Source organism: Lagopus leucura, unplaced genomic scaffold, assembly GCF_019238085.1.
Source record: "Lagopus leucura isolate 7727_CA_CO unplaced genomic scaffold, USGS_WTPT01 239-3_obj-0_obj, whole genome shotgun sequence".
Lineage (NCBI taxonomy): Eukaryota > Metazoa > Chordata > Aves > Galliformes > Phasianidae > Lagopus > Lagopus leucura.
The window spans coordinates 32,356-47,445 of NW_024965705.1; the positions used below are offsets into that span (position 1 = coordinate 32,356).

Consider the following 15,090-nt stretch of genomic DNA (forward strand, 5'->3'; position numbering starts at 1 on the left):
TTTGCGGAGGTTTGAGCTGCCACCATCGGATCAAGGATGCCTCACTGTGATTGAGAAAGGTTAAGCTGCAGCCGTGCCGGGGGGTGGCAGCTTTGCTTGTGCAAGACAGCAGACAGATGCCTTTAATTAACTTTTGGCTTAGCTGAAATGCACGGACTGGAGGAGGCTTCTGGTATGCTTTTGAGGTTTCCCCTTTGTGGGGGATTCTTACCAGTTAGCAGGGTTGTGGCTTTCACATTTTTGACAGAGATCATAGAATCGTAGAACAGCCTGGGTTGGAGAGAATCATAATGATCGTCCAGATTCAACCCCTGCTGTCTGCAGGCCACCAACCACTAGACAAGAGATTTTCGGGGATGCTTAAAGGACGTCAGGAGTGAAGCGTGTCATTCTGCTGGCTGCTGGGCAATAGCCCACATCCAACTGCCTCTGTTCAAGTGCAAGTGAGTGGGCAAATACGGATTGGAACAGTGTCTGTTGCATTCCTCTTTAGGCAGTGTTATGACAGGAATTAAGAATAGCTCTATGCTACTGAATAGTTTCTTCCAGAGTTAAGATTTGCTCATTTCTGACTCTGCATCAAGTGTGAGTCATCATGACTAAGACATATGTGCACGTCCGTGTGCCTACGGGGTGCCTGAAATAACATGCTCCATACTGGAGCCACACCAGCCTCAGCATCTCCCTGCCTGGGGCACACAGAGCCCTGCAGGGTCTGACAGCGCTCCAGCTCAGAGCTCATTGCCTGGGAATGTGAAATGTGGAAAAGATGTGAGCTGGGCAGGTGGGCCACGCAAAGAGCTCGGGCATCAGCTGCTCCTGGTGGGGTTCAGGAGGCACTGAGTCATGTCTGAGCTGTTTGCACTTTGTGGGGTTGAACAGCTGAGAGAAATCTCACCTGGAAATACAAAGCTACAAGAATCTCAGGATGGTCAGGGTGAAAAAAACAATCAAATAACAACAAAAAGCGAAACAAAACCTCAGTGCAAATTCCTGCACCTGGGGCAGAACATGGAGTGTCACCAAGCGTCTGGAGAGCAGCTCTTCAGAAAGGGTCTGGAGGGCAGCAGGAGGACGTGAGCCCTGCACAGCTGAGTGCAGCCACTGAGCCAGGGGGAGGCAGGCTGGAGGAACTGCGTTCATGCAGACAGCAGAACAGAAGGCAAAAGAAGCTTCTCAATTTGGCATTCTAATATCTGAAAGAGATTACAGGAAAAACAGAGTCTCACTCATCAGAGAATCATAGAATGGCCAGGGTTGAAAAGGACCACAACGATCATCCAGCTCCAACCCCCTGCTGTGTGCAGGGTCGCCAACCAGCAGCCCAGGCTGCCCGGAGAAGAACACGCACGAAGCTGAGGACAAAACTTACAGTAGGGGAAAATTTGGCTGGATGATAAAAGGAAAAAATCTTCCTTGTGGGAGTTGGGATCTGAGCCCTTGGACATTTTAAAAAGCCTGTGGGATTTGGTTTGAGAAACTTAATCTAAGCAGACATGAAGACTCTGCGTGCAGCGCATCCATTTGCACAGACATTTAATGTGCTGAGGAGAATGAATAAAGGAAGACCGTTCTCAACAACACGTGTATGGAGTCAGCTCCCATCCAAACCTCACCAATTCCTCCCACTGTAATGCTGCGGACAAACAGGGAGTCTGTGTGCTTCAGGGACCCCAGTGGCACCACCCCGACTCCTGGCTGGATTAATGATTAATGATTAATTAGTCCATTAATCCATTAATGGATTAAAGAGTCGGTGCAGCTTTCCTGCCATCCTGCCTTTCCGTGGCGCTGCTGAGGAGCTGCGTGCCTGGAAGGCTGAACTCCCCAAGGCAGACTTGGGCTTCCATGAAAGAAGAGTGGGCAAATACTCGCTCTGTTTCTTTCACCCACCTTTAGATAGCACAGGGATGTGGAAGACTTGTGCTTTCTTTGGTTTCTAATGGCTTCAGAACAGGTTTAACTCAGGCTTAATTACAGGCTGAATTATTTCTCAGGCTGGAGTTTATTTCTTCATTGCAGTACTCATTGCAAACACTTGAGCAAATTGTGTTACTAAATGTGTTTTCAAGAGAAGAAAACACCTCTCATGGTGAAGTTTGCCTAGAGCATGAGCTTCTTCAGCGAGCAGTGGAAATAACAAATCTCTTGATGCAGATGGAATAATCTGATAAATCACAGGACAAAAGAGAATGGACTCTGGTTTAAGGTTAAATAGCCAGTGCACTCGATATGGATATCAGTTGTTTATATCTTCAGCCAGAAGTGTGCCATCACCCAGCAAACACAAACTGCGTGGCACAGTGCGTGCATCCCAGCAGTTCGTGGTGAGCAGTTTGTGAAGGCACCTCGTGTGCTGTGCTGGAGAGGCTCCTCCTCGACATGAGGACCTTGAGGACCCCCCTCAGATCCGTTTGGTTTTCGTGTCGCAGATGATGGCATTCAGCAAGCGGCTGACCAGCAGGTGGGTGTTGGCCACGAGGACGTGAATGAGGGGAGAATCGTGTTTGCCAAAGCAGTGAAGCACAGACAAACCAGCTGTGGGAACGTGCAGGATCAGGATTGCCAGGGTATGGGACCAGCAGTTGTTCAAAACCTTGAGATACTCCTCCTGGGATGCAGTGCTCACAAATCACGATGCATGACAGAGCAATAAGCAGTGGAACAAGCAGCACTGTGGGATGAGCACAGCTCATGTGTGCACAGCACTGAGCGTGATGACTGCACACGACAGCTTGACCAGGTCCTGGTGCAGACAGTAGGCGTTGGAAGGCAGGTGGGAGAGGCAGAAAAGCAACCTTCTCAGCAAGAAGGGTGATGGCAGCACACTCAGCAGACATCTCAGAGGGCAGCCAGCCCAGTCCTGCTTGTCCTGGCTAGGGTGAGGATGGAGGAGTATCTCTGTGAGTAACAGATGGCCACATAGCCATCAAAAGCCATGGCCAGGAGCACTGGGGACTCTAAGAACGAGAAGGAATGGATAAAGTAACCCTGAGCAGTATTCACCCAAAAAATACTGTAGAGAGAGAGAAACCTAAATCAGAGACGTCCAGCGTGGGCAGGAAACAGTAATGGGCTGGTGGAGGCTCAGGTTGGTTCTGACAACAAAGATGGGGGGCTCAGTTCCCCATAAGGGATGAAATGGAAGTGCACGTGGAGAGCCAGAGGTGAGCAGCCTCCAGAGCCGGGATGCTGTCTCGCTCCAATTTATAGGAGGGAGAGGAGGTTCTTTTATTATCTATATACCCGGCGTGAGATTAAGAAGCAATGGTTCAAATGTTGGTCCAACCAGTTTATTACAAATCTTAATCAGGGGAAATGGGGAAGGGGAGAACGGACACTATTATGATTAGGGTAATGGGGAAGGGAAGGAGGGCGATAGAAAAGATAGAAAAGAAGAAGCAAGGAGTCTTTATAGGCAGCAAGAGGGAGATAGTCACCACCATGGATCCAGCGAGGTTCGTAGTTCAGTCTTTGATCTTCAGTAGCGGTGGGTCGTCAGGCAGAGTTGTCCTGTTGCCAATGACGACGACGACCATGGTGATGATGGCCCTTTTTCAATGCTTCAAAGTGGTTGAGTCAGCTCTTTTTGGAGTGACAGCTCAAATCCAAGGTGGTTGAGTCAGTTCTCCTTGCGGTGGCAGCTTCTGGCTCTGGGATCTCAGCAGGAACCTCCTTTGTTCTTATCTTTCTGGCCTTGCCAGCAGATAAGAGGAAGCAGGGAGGCACCAACTTGCATCTTGCCTTCGCAAGATACAATGGTATCATCCCCCAGCCTTCCATACTTAGCTGGAGCGGCACTCTCTTCCGCTCTTCTACAGAGCAAGCAGCTCTGGGGGAAGGGGCTTGCAAATGTTCCCAAAGCGATATCGATTGTCACACGGTTAGCACCCATCAGCTGCCTCCTTGACAAGTCACTCAGAGTCTTATCACAAGAAAAACCTCAGGAAGCAAGCTTTGAGCCAAAAAAAAAACTAAGAAGGATTCTCACAGATGCCCATCAGGGTGAATGTGTGACAACAGGAGCTGGAGCTGTTGGACAGCTGTGTGATGGAGCAGGAGATTCTGCCCTGAGGTAAGAAGTGCTTGTGCTGCCACAGCCCGGAGAGCACACAGCTGGGCAGTGATGTGTGTAAGTGATGTAGATTTCACAAATTGCTCCGGTCCCCAAGCGTGGTTAATAAATATGCTGCTGATAGTTCTTCCCTTTTCTTTTATGTCCGTGGGATAAAGTATCATAAACAGAAGACAAACATATGGTGTGTGTGTTGTCTGAAAAGCACGATGATCTTGATAAGAGAACTGGATATGAAATTCTTCTGTGAGTGTGATGAGGGATGTCAGAACAAATAATGACAGTGATCCTTTCCAATCTACTATTTTCTAACTCTTCTGCAACTGGGACATAAAGTCCCCGTGCTTTAGCAGGATTGCTGCTGTCTGATGGGTGATGCTGGGATCCGAAGCCTGGGAGGGCCGAGCTGTGGCTCCTGGATGTCCATGGCATTAGAGCTCATCCACGTGCTGTGTCCAACTGAGAGGGATGCATTCATCTGCCCCAGTCACTTTCCAGCCTGCTCTGTGCATGGGGCAGGCGCACACAAATGCCATTACGTGTCTCTTCTTTGCTGCCACGTGTGCTGGGCTCCCCCAGCCTTGCTCACGCTTTCTTCCCGCTCCGTTGAGGGATCCTTGCTGAAGCTCTGGTTATGGCAGTGGGTTTTTGCAGAGTAACTCAAATACCCCAAACCTTTTCTCAGACGGGTCTGCGTGGCTGTGGGATGAGCAGAGAAGTGTTTGATGCTGCGCTGCTCAGAGTCCCAGCACCCGGAGGAGTGCAAGGTTGTCTATATGGTGTTCTCTTTGTAGAATAGCTCTCATAAAAAGCATTCTGAATGATGCCTTACAGGGCCTGAGTGCCTTTCTTATGGGGGCCCATGGGCAGCACCTCCTGGTGCAAAGCAGCTCCTCCTGCATCACCTCCTGGTGCAAAGCAGCTCCATCACTCCTGTGTGCTCAGCCAGGTGACAGCAAACGCCTCCCACCCTTCATCCCCCGTGAGCTCTCCCATCCTGTGTCCCATCTCCTTGCCACACGCTCAGTGATGCCCCGTGGGATGGATCCTGCAGCCTGGTGGTGGCTGGGGCAGGAATCAGCATACAGCAGGCACAGAGGGCTCACGGCTCTGCATGCCTCCATTGACCCAGGGCTCTGGAACATCCTGAACCAGGAGCAGTGGTTTGCGTTGAGTATTCCTTAATGGATTTTATTTTTTTTTTCTGTGGCTTTGTGCTATTGCTCAGTTGAACCCTTGCAGAGTTCTGGTCCTTGCAGCTCCCTCTGACAAAATGTTCCAAAGCTTAATCCTATTGAATGAAAAACAACTCACGTAATTGGTTTTAAATTTGCCACCTGCTATTTTAATGTGTCTTAGCTCTTGTATTGAAAGAGACAGCAAGCAATTACACCTAGATGTCTTCTGACCCCCTCTATGGCAGCCATCTCCCTTCCAGACTGCAGAACCCCCACTCACTCCCTTCCTTCTTGCATGGTTCCTTTTTCCTGCCTTTGGTTTACTGCTTTATTATTGATTTGTTTTGTTTATTTCAACCTTTCTTCTGCTTACTTTGTTTTCTCTTCCCAAAATCCCTCTTGTGCCCATGTGGGAGGTGAGAGGTGTTGAAGGCTGTCAAGCCAAGAGAGCAAAAGGAGGACACAAAGCGTAGAGAGAAACAAACTCAGCAGGTAAGGTGGAGAAAAGCAAAGGCAAACTCTTCAGTTGCTAATTGCTGGGCCATTAAAGCACCAAGCACAGCTTTGGAGAGGGTCAGAGCAGTCTTTGCAGCTGATAGGAGGCAGGCGGTGGGCATGAGATTTGGGAAGCCGAGGGATTCATGGGCTGTGCAAAATGGAGCAAGGAGAAACCCATCAGATCTGGGAGAATTTTCTGAGGATATTCAACCCTGAAATATTTCCTAGAGTGTTCCCTTCTCCACTGAAAGCACTATGACCACCACACATACGACCTGGGCTCTTATCCAGAGCCCTATCAGTACAGCTCTTCAGTGGAGTCTGGTTTATGTCCATTCAGTGGAACAGGCAAAAATGACATTGTGTGTGTGCTGGGAGCCTTTATAGATCAGTCATTCCCCCATAAGCTCTCTGACCACAATGCTCTGCATTTGGAGAAGGCTGCAGGGAGACCTGATGGTGGCCTTCAGTGCTTGAAGGGAGCGGATAAACAGGAGGGGGAACGGCTGTGTGTGAGGGTGGGTGGTGACAGGACAAGGGGAATGGCTTGAAAGTGAGCCAGGGGAGGTTTGGGTTGGATGTGAGGAGGAAGTTTTGGAGGCAGAGGGTGGTGAGGCACTGGCACAGGTTGCCCAAGGAGGCTGTGGATGCCCCATCCATCCCTGCAGGCATTGGAGGCCAGGCTGGATGTGGCTCTGGGCAGCCTGGGCTGCTGGTTGGCGACCTGCACACATCAGGGCTTGGAGCTGGATGAGCGCTGTGCTCCTGTGCAACCCAGGCCTTTCTATCACTCCATGAATATAAAGAACATTTTTTTTTTGTTCCCAAACTTTACCAATAGAATAAATAAGCAAGAAAACTGCTAAAAATCATGCCAAAATCACCACATTTGCAGAGATGCCTAGCATGAAAGAAAAAGAAACACAAATGTATGAGCTTATTCAAACTAGCAGTGACTTACAGAAAGGCACAGCAATGCACGTAAAGCAGAAAGGAATGGGAAGGAAGAACAAAGTTTGTATTTAGTTAGAGACAGATCAGTGTAAGAGTCACTGTGTTACTGAAATACTGGGGGGCATATTGGATGGTGAATCATATGAACACACGTAACACTTTAAAATAGTCTGTCATCAACAACGAAGAAAGAAATCACGTCAGAGCGGGAGGAAATAAAAGCAAAGGCAACAGATGGCTCTAGGTACAAGGGTGTGGGGTGGGGGGATGTGAGGGCAGCGCTTGGAGTGCAGGCAAAGCCCTGGGCATGAGCAGGAGAGAGATGGTGGAAAGCAGAGTGTAAGTAACCCCGGTATCAGAAGGGTGGGAAGCATAAAGGGAAGAGGAAACAGAAACCTTCTGGGGTAGCATCTATTGTCTGAAAAAATACTGAAACAGATGATCCAAATACTTATGGAGCACAGGGAACGCACCAAGGAAATAAAGCAGCAGTGACCACAAAGTTCTCAGGAATGAATGGTGACAAAGCAGCCTGGTTTGTACTTCAGAGCAGGCAGCACGCCTTGCTGGGGAGGAGGAAGCTGGAAATTAAATCTGCCTCGACTTTAATTGTGCTTTTGACTCATTTCACACGACATGTTCAGCAACAAGAAATGGAAGAATCATAGAATGACAGCATGGCCTGGATTGCAAAGGAGCACAGCGCTCATCCAGCTCCAAGCCCTGCTGTGTGCAGGTCGCCAACCAGCAGCCCAGGCTGCCCAGAGCCACATCCAGCCTGGCCTTGAATGCCTGCAGGGATGGATGGGGCATCCACAGCCTCCTTGGGCAAACCCTACCATCATTCCATATTTCCATAGGCAAAGAGCAGTGCAGACTGGATTTCTGAGGTGCTAAAAATAAAGGTATGTCAGTATGCTGTTGTGGAACGCCCTGGGTTTAAGCCAGGCATTCAGTCTGCACGGCTGGGCTCTGAGCAGCACAATGACTGGGAGCAGAAATGCTGGTGCTGAGCCCCTCCTCACTGCCTGGGGCACACGTGGGACCCCACGCAGTTGGTGTTTCCCTTCTGGTCCCTCTCTGCCTGGAGCCCTGAGCACCCTTAGGAGCCGTGTTCACTGCGAGCGGCCGCAGGCTGTTATTTATTTCATAGAAAGAAGGCATTTCTGCAAGCTCGTCTTCCAGCTACATCCTTTAGGCTAATAAAAGGAATCGTGCTCCTCCTGAACTGAGAGGCAGGTCAGGCAGGCAGCCCTGCTGAAAACACATCGTTCAGAAAATGCGTCACCAGCGGCTGTTGGCGGCTGGAGGCACCGAGGGGCCGGCGTTGCAGCCATTACATTTCCAGAGAACACAGCTCCTTTTTCTCATGTTTCATACCCTGCTTCCCCATGGCAAACCTGCGTCCTTCTGCTGAGCGGAGATGGAATAATTAGCGATGTGGAAGCTATCTTTGGCTAATGGGTGAGTCACCTCGATCCGATGGCTGCCGGGTCAGGGCGCTGCGGGGGTCAGGAATAAACACCTGCGGGGCCCCATAAGGGTTCACTTCTCAGAACCAGGGGTAATTAGGAGATGACCTGTACAATAGAAGCACTGACTATTCAGATGTGGATCGTCCTTCGACTGCATGTTGCGCCTGAAAGGAGAGGGAAAAGCATGTAAGCACCGAAATTGACCAAGCACTGGTATTCTGCACTCCAGGAAATCACAGGATGGCCTGGTTGGAAAGGGCCATCACCACCACTGCAGCCTTCAGGACCACAGCTTCCTGAGAAATCTTCTCCTGGATATTTTCCTCATGAGATATCGCACTCAGTTTTTTTCAGCTCGCCTTCAACTGCATAAAAACAGACAAACAAACAAGAAAACACTAAAAACCGCTCCGAAGAAACCTTATTTTGGAAGTTATAGTTGTACACGGTGGAGCTGCTTCTGTCTTTGAAATGATTGAAATGTAATATTCCTTGACATGCCTGCCCTGTCCAAAGCCTTTATTGATGACCTGGGTGAAGGCATTGAGTGCACCCACAGATGATACCAAGTTGACAGGCAAAGTGTTCCTGGTTGGTACCACGACTCACAGTGCCTGTGACAGGGCACGAGGCTGTGCACAGCACCCTCTGCACTGCCCACCTCCAGTCCCACCCCCAGGACTGGATGATGTCAGCAGTCTTTCCCAACCTAATAACTCTATGATGTTGCTCATCCTGGCCTCACTCACAGCGTTCTCCTGCAGACCGTCCACCTTCACACACTGCAGGAGGATGCTGGGGACACGGGCAGCCCTGCTGCTTGCGCTGTGGCAGGTTCATTTTCTGCCCTTTCATCTTGCTCTCACTCTCAGCAGAGCTGGTGGAGCACCTCCAATGGAACGTCCCCATATAAAGCAGAGATGTGGGCTGAGCCCAGAGCAACTCCCTGGGGACAGAACAGCATGCAGCAGCAAGGTCAGACCTCCCTCAGGACAGGCCTGGAGGAGTGCACATGGAGGTGGGACAGCTGCTTCCCGCCATGAAGGGACCCAACAACACTTACAGGAGACAGAAACTTGCTTGTTGACACGGTGGCAGAGTTGACCAGAACCTGCATGGGCAGCAAGCATGGAACAGACACAGGGAGCTGCCCGAACAGCATTCCTCCACAAAGCAAAGCTCCTCAAGTGTAAGGAATTTCACCTATTGTCCTTTAAGCAGATCCATGCTGCAGGAAGCAGCTCCAGGTGCTTCCTCTTCCCCATCCCCAGCTGGGTCAGCCAGCCCAAACCTCACTCTCTACCCAAAACCATTTTTGACCTTTTCAAAGCCAGGGCACAAAGTCAGCTTCAGCTTTTGCAGACAGTGCACTGAAGGAGGAAAAAAGGTTCTGTTCCCTGTACGAGTAGGCAGTAAGTAACCAGCTGCAAGGGGCTGCATCATTAAGGTGCTTAAAGACAAAAGCTTCTGGAAATAACTGATTTGATCTCAAGCCTCCTTAAATCAAATAAAGCCCAGCAGACCAGACAGCTGTGGGCTGAGCAGCACCATGCACTTCCCCATTACTGTCCTCCTCACTGTTCCTCCCAAAAGAAAAGCTATTTCCAGCCCTCCTTCAGAGACTTGTTTCTACTTCAGAGGAAGGAAAACAAACCAGCACAGCAGGCAGCTTCACATATCTCCTTCCACAGTCTGCAAATCCAAAGTAAAGGGTGGGAGCTGCTGCCTCCAGGGAAGAGAATGTTTTGAAGCTTTTGAAGCAGCACCGGCACGTGGCCAAAGCCTGAGCCTAAGCAGGGGCTGTGAGCTGCAGCATCAGCCTGAGCCTCACCACAGCTGTGCAGGAGAGGAAGCTTCCCAAATACATGGCATGCACAGCTGCAGGATGAGCACCTCACAGAATCAGGCTGCTGAACTCAGAAGGGACCTCAGGGTCTGCCTGGTCCAAGCCCTGCTCCAGCAGGGATGCCCAGAACAGGGTGCACAGGACCACATCCATGCTGCTGTAGAGATCTCAAAGGGGGAACTCCACACCTCTCTGTTCTGCTAAGGTGTTTCTCAGATGCAGCTGCTGGAAAAGCATGTGCTGCCTGCACCAGGCTGCAGCAGTGGCGTAGCACTAGCAGTCTGTGCCTAGAAGATCCCAGAGTCCCTGAACTCAGATGGGGGAGGAAGAAACACAGCAGAGTGGTTGATGAGGGAGAAGACGGTACAGGCAGTTCTGCCCCATCTGGGTATGGGCTGCTGTGGGATCCCCATGCAGGGATGTAACTGCATCTCCTGCAGCGAGATGCAGCAGAGCATAGTTTTAAAGGAGTGATCAGGGCAGGAGATAAGGCTGCAGCTTTCCAACCCCCTAGGCAGACTTCCACATCTGCAGATCCCTTGCCACCACCCAGACCAGTAGCTTTGTTCCACCCCAGCTTCTTCCTCCCTGGTAGGATGTGGCCTCCAGACAAGGCTGATTCAGAGCAGCTCTTTTATTACCAACTCCACTCTCCAGGGATGCGGTGCTCAGAAAAGGATCACGAACAAACACTACACCCACCCAGAGCACAGACATCAACACCTGCCCTATGGGCAGGAGGCAGCAAACGCAGGGGAGGAAGACAGAAGGAGCTCAGACACAAAGGATGGGAAATCACTGCCTCCATCAGCTGGAGGCAGCAGCAGACAAAGTCCAACAGCACAGTCCATGCTGAGCATCCACTGGGGCACACGAGCGAATTGAACAGACTGACTGCCACTCATGCCACAGGAACAGCCTCCTTCACAGAAAGAGAAGCCGCATCCCTTCCGGGAGCTGTCACAGGGACCTCCAGCCATGGGACCCCCAGCCTGCAGTGAGCAGCACGAGGCCCAGCAGCAGGATGAGCCACGGCACGGCGCATGCAGCTCTGCCTGTCTCAGGAGTCACGTCCTGCATCCTGGCAGGAGCGGATCGCTTCCTCCAGGCGTAGTACTTGGCCACAACCACGTTGGGGTTCCCCTGCGCGGGGTCAAACCACATCTGGATGCAGCGCCCGCTGCCCCGGCGTTCTGTGGTGTATTTGTAGGAGTTGGACCAGATCTTCTCGCACAGATCTTTGGGCCTGGGGAAGACCTGGGTGAAGGGTCTGCACATGGAGCCCCAGGGACAGCGATTCGTTCCTGAGGAAAGCAGCAGAGAAGGAAACAAGAACATGAGCTATTTGCCTGCTCCTTTCCAGAGGGAAAAGCAGGCCAGCAGCCTGCCCTCAGGTCGTCACACCTCAACAGTGACATTGGTGGCTTGGCTGCCTCCCTGTCTGCAACCCCCATAGAGAAGTGACAGCAGCCACTGGTTGGGAGCAGGGGGGGCCTTTCCTGCAGGGGGAGGGAAGGCTCTCTGCAGAGCCCACTGACCTGTTGCCCAATTCCAGCCCTTGTGCCAGTTCTCTTTGCATGTGACGTAGTCCTTGCAGTCCTCCCACCATTCCTCACAGTCCTCTTTGCACAGTGGCACATGCAGAATCCTCTCCCGCCGCCAGCTGCTGTCAGCCTACAAGGGAATTGGACCATGCACGCTGGTGGGAGCCCTGGAAAGCTGGGGCACAGGATCTGCTGCACCCTACAGTCCCCTCCTGGCCCAGACCACTGTTGTCCAAAACCAGAGCCAAAAGATCAGCCCTAGAACAAGGCTGGACAGTAAGGCAGCCATTCCATCCACCTGTTCAAACCCAGTAGAAAAACAGAAGCATCCCTGGGCAGCACACACCTTTACTGCCACAGCACATCATATGGAGGGCCACCATACAGCACGTGACAGCACTGTATGTCCACTCCATCACATGGAATTTGACCCTACCTGGTCAATCCAGGGCCCCAGGTTGGGTGAGCACTCATACAAGCATGTGTCCTGGATGAAGTGACGCTTGCACTTGGGTGGCATCACCCCACAGTGGTTCCAGTTGAAGTTGTACAGGTAGGATTGGTCCTTGTGGGCTTCTGAGCTGGTGTTGGCTGTGCAGCAGGCGTTGTCCTTCCAGGGAGCACACTGCAACAGAGCAGAAGGCTGTGCAGAGGGTCTTAAGGGAGCTCAAGGATGCTGCACGTGTCAGCATGCCATAAAGCCTCCAACAAGAGTACTTTTTCTTCTCCAGGTGGCTCTTGGGTATTTTGGACCAAAGAACTTAAGATTGCAGCAAAATTGCGTTGGAGGAAAAATAAGAGAACCTTGAGGGTCAGATCCTCAGCAGAAATGGGTGCCAGGCAGAGGAAGGGAAAAAATGGCACCTCCTGCATCCTGGCTCGCTTAGTCCCATCCACACCAAGGACCTGGCATCAGAGCCCTTCAATAAGAGAAGGAGTTGTAGCATTGAGAGGGAATAGAGAAAACATCTTTTCCTTGCTATCCATTATCTTCTCATCTTCAGTACCTAAACCTTGGGAAGGAGGCCCAGGGGTGAAAGGAAGCGTGACCACGATTCCAATTACCCACACCACCATCTCAGCCCTTGCCTAGAAGGAAGCAGCAAGCAAGCAGGCCTCCTTCCCAGCACAAGCCTTCTTCAGGCAGGTGGCTGCCAAGCCCCAGTCACCTGTGGGGAAGGACAGACAGCCCCACTCAACCCAACAGCAGCACCATACCTGGCCATGCAGCATCCCCTCCGGGCCAGGCTTGGTTTTGTGGTGCTTGGCATCCATGCAGACGTTCAGCAGCGGGTCCTTGGCAGGCATCACCACAGAGGCAGCCAACAGCACCAGCAGCACCTGCCCTGCTTGCATCTCCACGGCCAGCCCCATGGGGTCGGGGATGTCACAGAGCAGCAGCAGCCAACACACTGCACAAGCTCCTGGAAACAACAGGCAGGTTGCCAGCAATGCTCATCAGCAAGGACACAGCAGCAGCTCCCCCAGGCAAGGCAGCAAGGTCAGCCACGTGTTGTCTTCTGAGCAGCTCCACCTGGGAGGCACAACATTCTCTTTGTATTCAGGGTGCTTGACTGAAGTGTCCTATGAAGCACCCTGATCAGAAGAGGGATGCTGTGTGGAACCCATTTGGAACTGGGGCCTTTCTGCATTAAGACTCCACCTGCAGAGCTTTTAGATTCCAAATATTTAGTTAAAAAATGCTTTTCTAGTTCAAGAATCTTTGTGGCAAGCTGCTTAGAAGTCATAGTTAAATGCACCAGTACACCAAGAACTGCAAGAGACCCTTCTCGTTTCCAGGAGCACATCAAGAAAGAAAAGCTGTTATTTGCTTTATTTGGGTCTTCAGAAACCCACAACTTAGAGTTCAAACTCGAGGAAACAGAAAGCAGCTTCATGTTGCCATGCCTCCTCCTCTGCACACCCAGAACTTCAGCAGTTGCCTCCTCACACAGCAGAGCTGCTCTGCATCCCTTGCTAGTACAGGGAAAGGGTCAGGCCAGAGCAACCTGCTCTAGAGGGAGATGTTCCTGCCTATAGCAGGACTTGGAACTATATGATCCTAGAGGTTGCTTCCAACCCAAACCATTCCATGACTCCAGGTTTTACAGAGCACTTCATAGAACACAGAAGGATGGATTGACAGCACTGAAGAGACACAGAAAAGAGCGATTTCAAAACTAAGAAAACACATTCAGTCCCAAGGAATGGAGCTAGCTTGCATCAAACCTATGTACACACAATATTGCAAAGAAAAAAACAACAAAAACAAAACACCACCAACATCACAGCCAAATAACCCCTCACTGACCAAACAAACCCAACCAGAAAGCACCATTACCTGCCTCAAGGCTTTCCAGCCCCCTCCAAAGCACTCAGAGCAGCAGCCTCCTGCAGTCAGCTCTAATAGGAAAGCCTTCTGACACAGGTGCTGGCACTTGCAATTACTTTCTTAATGTGCTTAAGGAGCTCTGACTCTAGCCAGCATTCATTGCCTTGGAAGTAGTTGTGTGGTGGCAATGGGCTGCCCCCACCTTCTGCAGCAATCTGGTGTGTGGTGGAGGTGTGTGGGGAGGTCTGGGCTCTTATCTGCTATGGCCACTCACACGGACTCCTTTCCCCTCTGCTTCACACAGAGGCAGTTTAAATTTCTGTATGCTGTTGCATGAGATAAAACAGGGGAAGGAGAGCAGATCCAGGATTCTGCCATGCACCACCAATAAATACAGAAGAGCTCATCGCAGAGCAGGGCATGCAGAACCCCCCCGTGGCAGGGAGGTTGAAATTAAATGATCTTTGAAGTTCTTCCCAACCCAGGCCGTAATTCTATGATAAGTGCTGCTGTCTTGGGGGAGGAAAGATAACTCCCAGCACAAAAATAGAGGCCAGCTGTGGAGGGGAGAGGTGCAGTTATTGCAAAGCTGTGAGATCAGTAACCGAAAGGAAAAGTGGGGGTCTGACCAAACAGGAGAGCTCCAGACCAGCAGAGCTTCCTACTGGCACAGCACACATTTCCATAGAATCATATTTTGGATTTTGGGGTTGGGAGAAACAGCCAGGGATCACGTCCAACCCCCTCCCAAAAGCAGGTCTCCTACAGCGAGGCTGGGGGCTGTTTTGCATCCATCCCAGCACTGAAATTTGGAGGTGAACCTGCCTGCCTAAGGGCCTTATCTTAAATTGAACTCCTGAAAACTTGTAGTACCACAAGACCTCATTTTGGTGATTTCCACAGCCTGGCCACGTGCTGCACAAGCGCTGCTGTGTTCCCTCTGTTGGAGCTCGGAAAGCAAACGGGATCCTGGGCTCCATCAGCAGGGGGCGGCCAGCAGGGACAGGGAGGTGATCGTCCCCCTCTGCTCTGCCCTCGTGAGGCCCCATCTGCAGCACTGCGTCCAGGGCTGGAGACCCCAGGACAAGAAAGACAGGGAGCTGTTGGAGAGGGTCCAGAGGAGCCACAAAGATGATCAGGAGCTGCAGCACCTCCCTACAAAGACAGGCTGAGGGAGCTGGGCTTGTT

At 51.2% G+C, this 15,090-nt stretch overlaps 1 protein-coding gene across 2 annotated transcripts; it reads right to left on the reverse strand.

Moving 5' to 3' along the window:
• Window positions 1–10,329: 10,329 nt before the first annotated feature.
• LOC122192249 (folate receptor alpha-like) lies at window positions 10,330–14,114 on the reverse strand. Of its 2 annotated transcripts, none has more exons than XM_042892773.1 (5): window positions 13,912–14,114; window positions 12,789–12,994; window positions 12,007–12,195; window positions 11,565–11,700; window positions 10,330–11,330 (listed from the first exon to the last, which is right to left on the reverse strand). In XM_042892773.1, the coding sequence occupies exons 2-5, from the start codon at window positions 12,942–12,944 to the stop codon at window positions 10,987–10,989; spliced, it is 825 nt and encodes a 274-aa protein (XP_042748707.1). In that variant the 5' UTR covers window positions 12,945–12,994; window positions 13,912–14,114; the 3' UTR covers window positions 10,330–10,986. The 2 variants fall into 2 exon arrangements, with proteins under 2 accessions (XP_042748707.1, XP_042748708.1); XM_042892774.1 differs by having other exon boundaries at window positions 12,789–13,104.
• Window positions 14,115–15,090: the final 976 nt, after the last annotated feature.

What these genes read in the sequence shown, in the direction of transcription:
- LOC122192249 (XM_042892773.1), bottom strand. Translation starts at nt 12,944, where the DNA reads ATGGGGCTGGCCGTGGAGATGCAAGCAGGGCAGGTGCTGCTGGTGCTG. An exon ending in AGGGGATGCTGCATGGCCAG is followed by an intron (nt 12,196 to 12,788) that starts GTATGGTGCTGC and finishes GCTCTGTTGCAG; the next exon opens with TGTGCTCCCTGGAAGGACAA. An exon ending in TGGGGCCCTGGATTGACCAG is followed by an intron (nt 11,701 to 12,006) that starts GTAGGGTCAAAT and finishes ATTCCCTTGTAG; the next exon opens with GCTGACAGCAGCTGGCGGCG.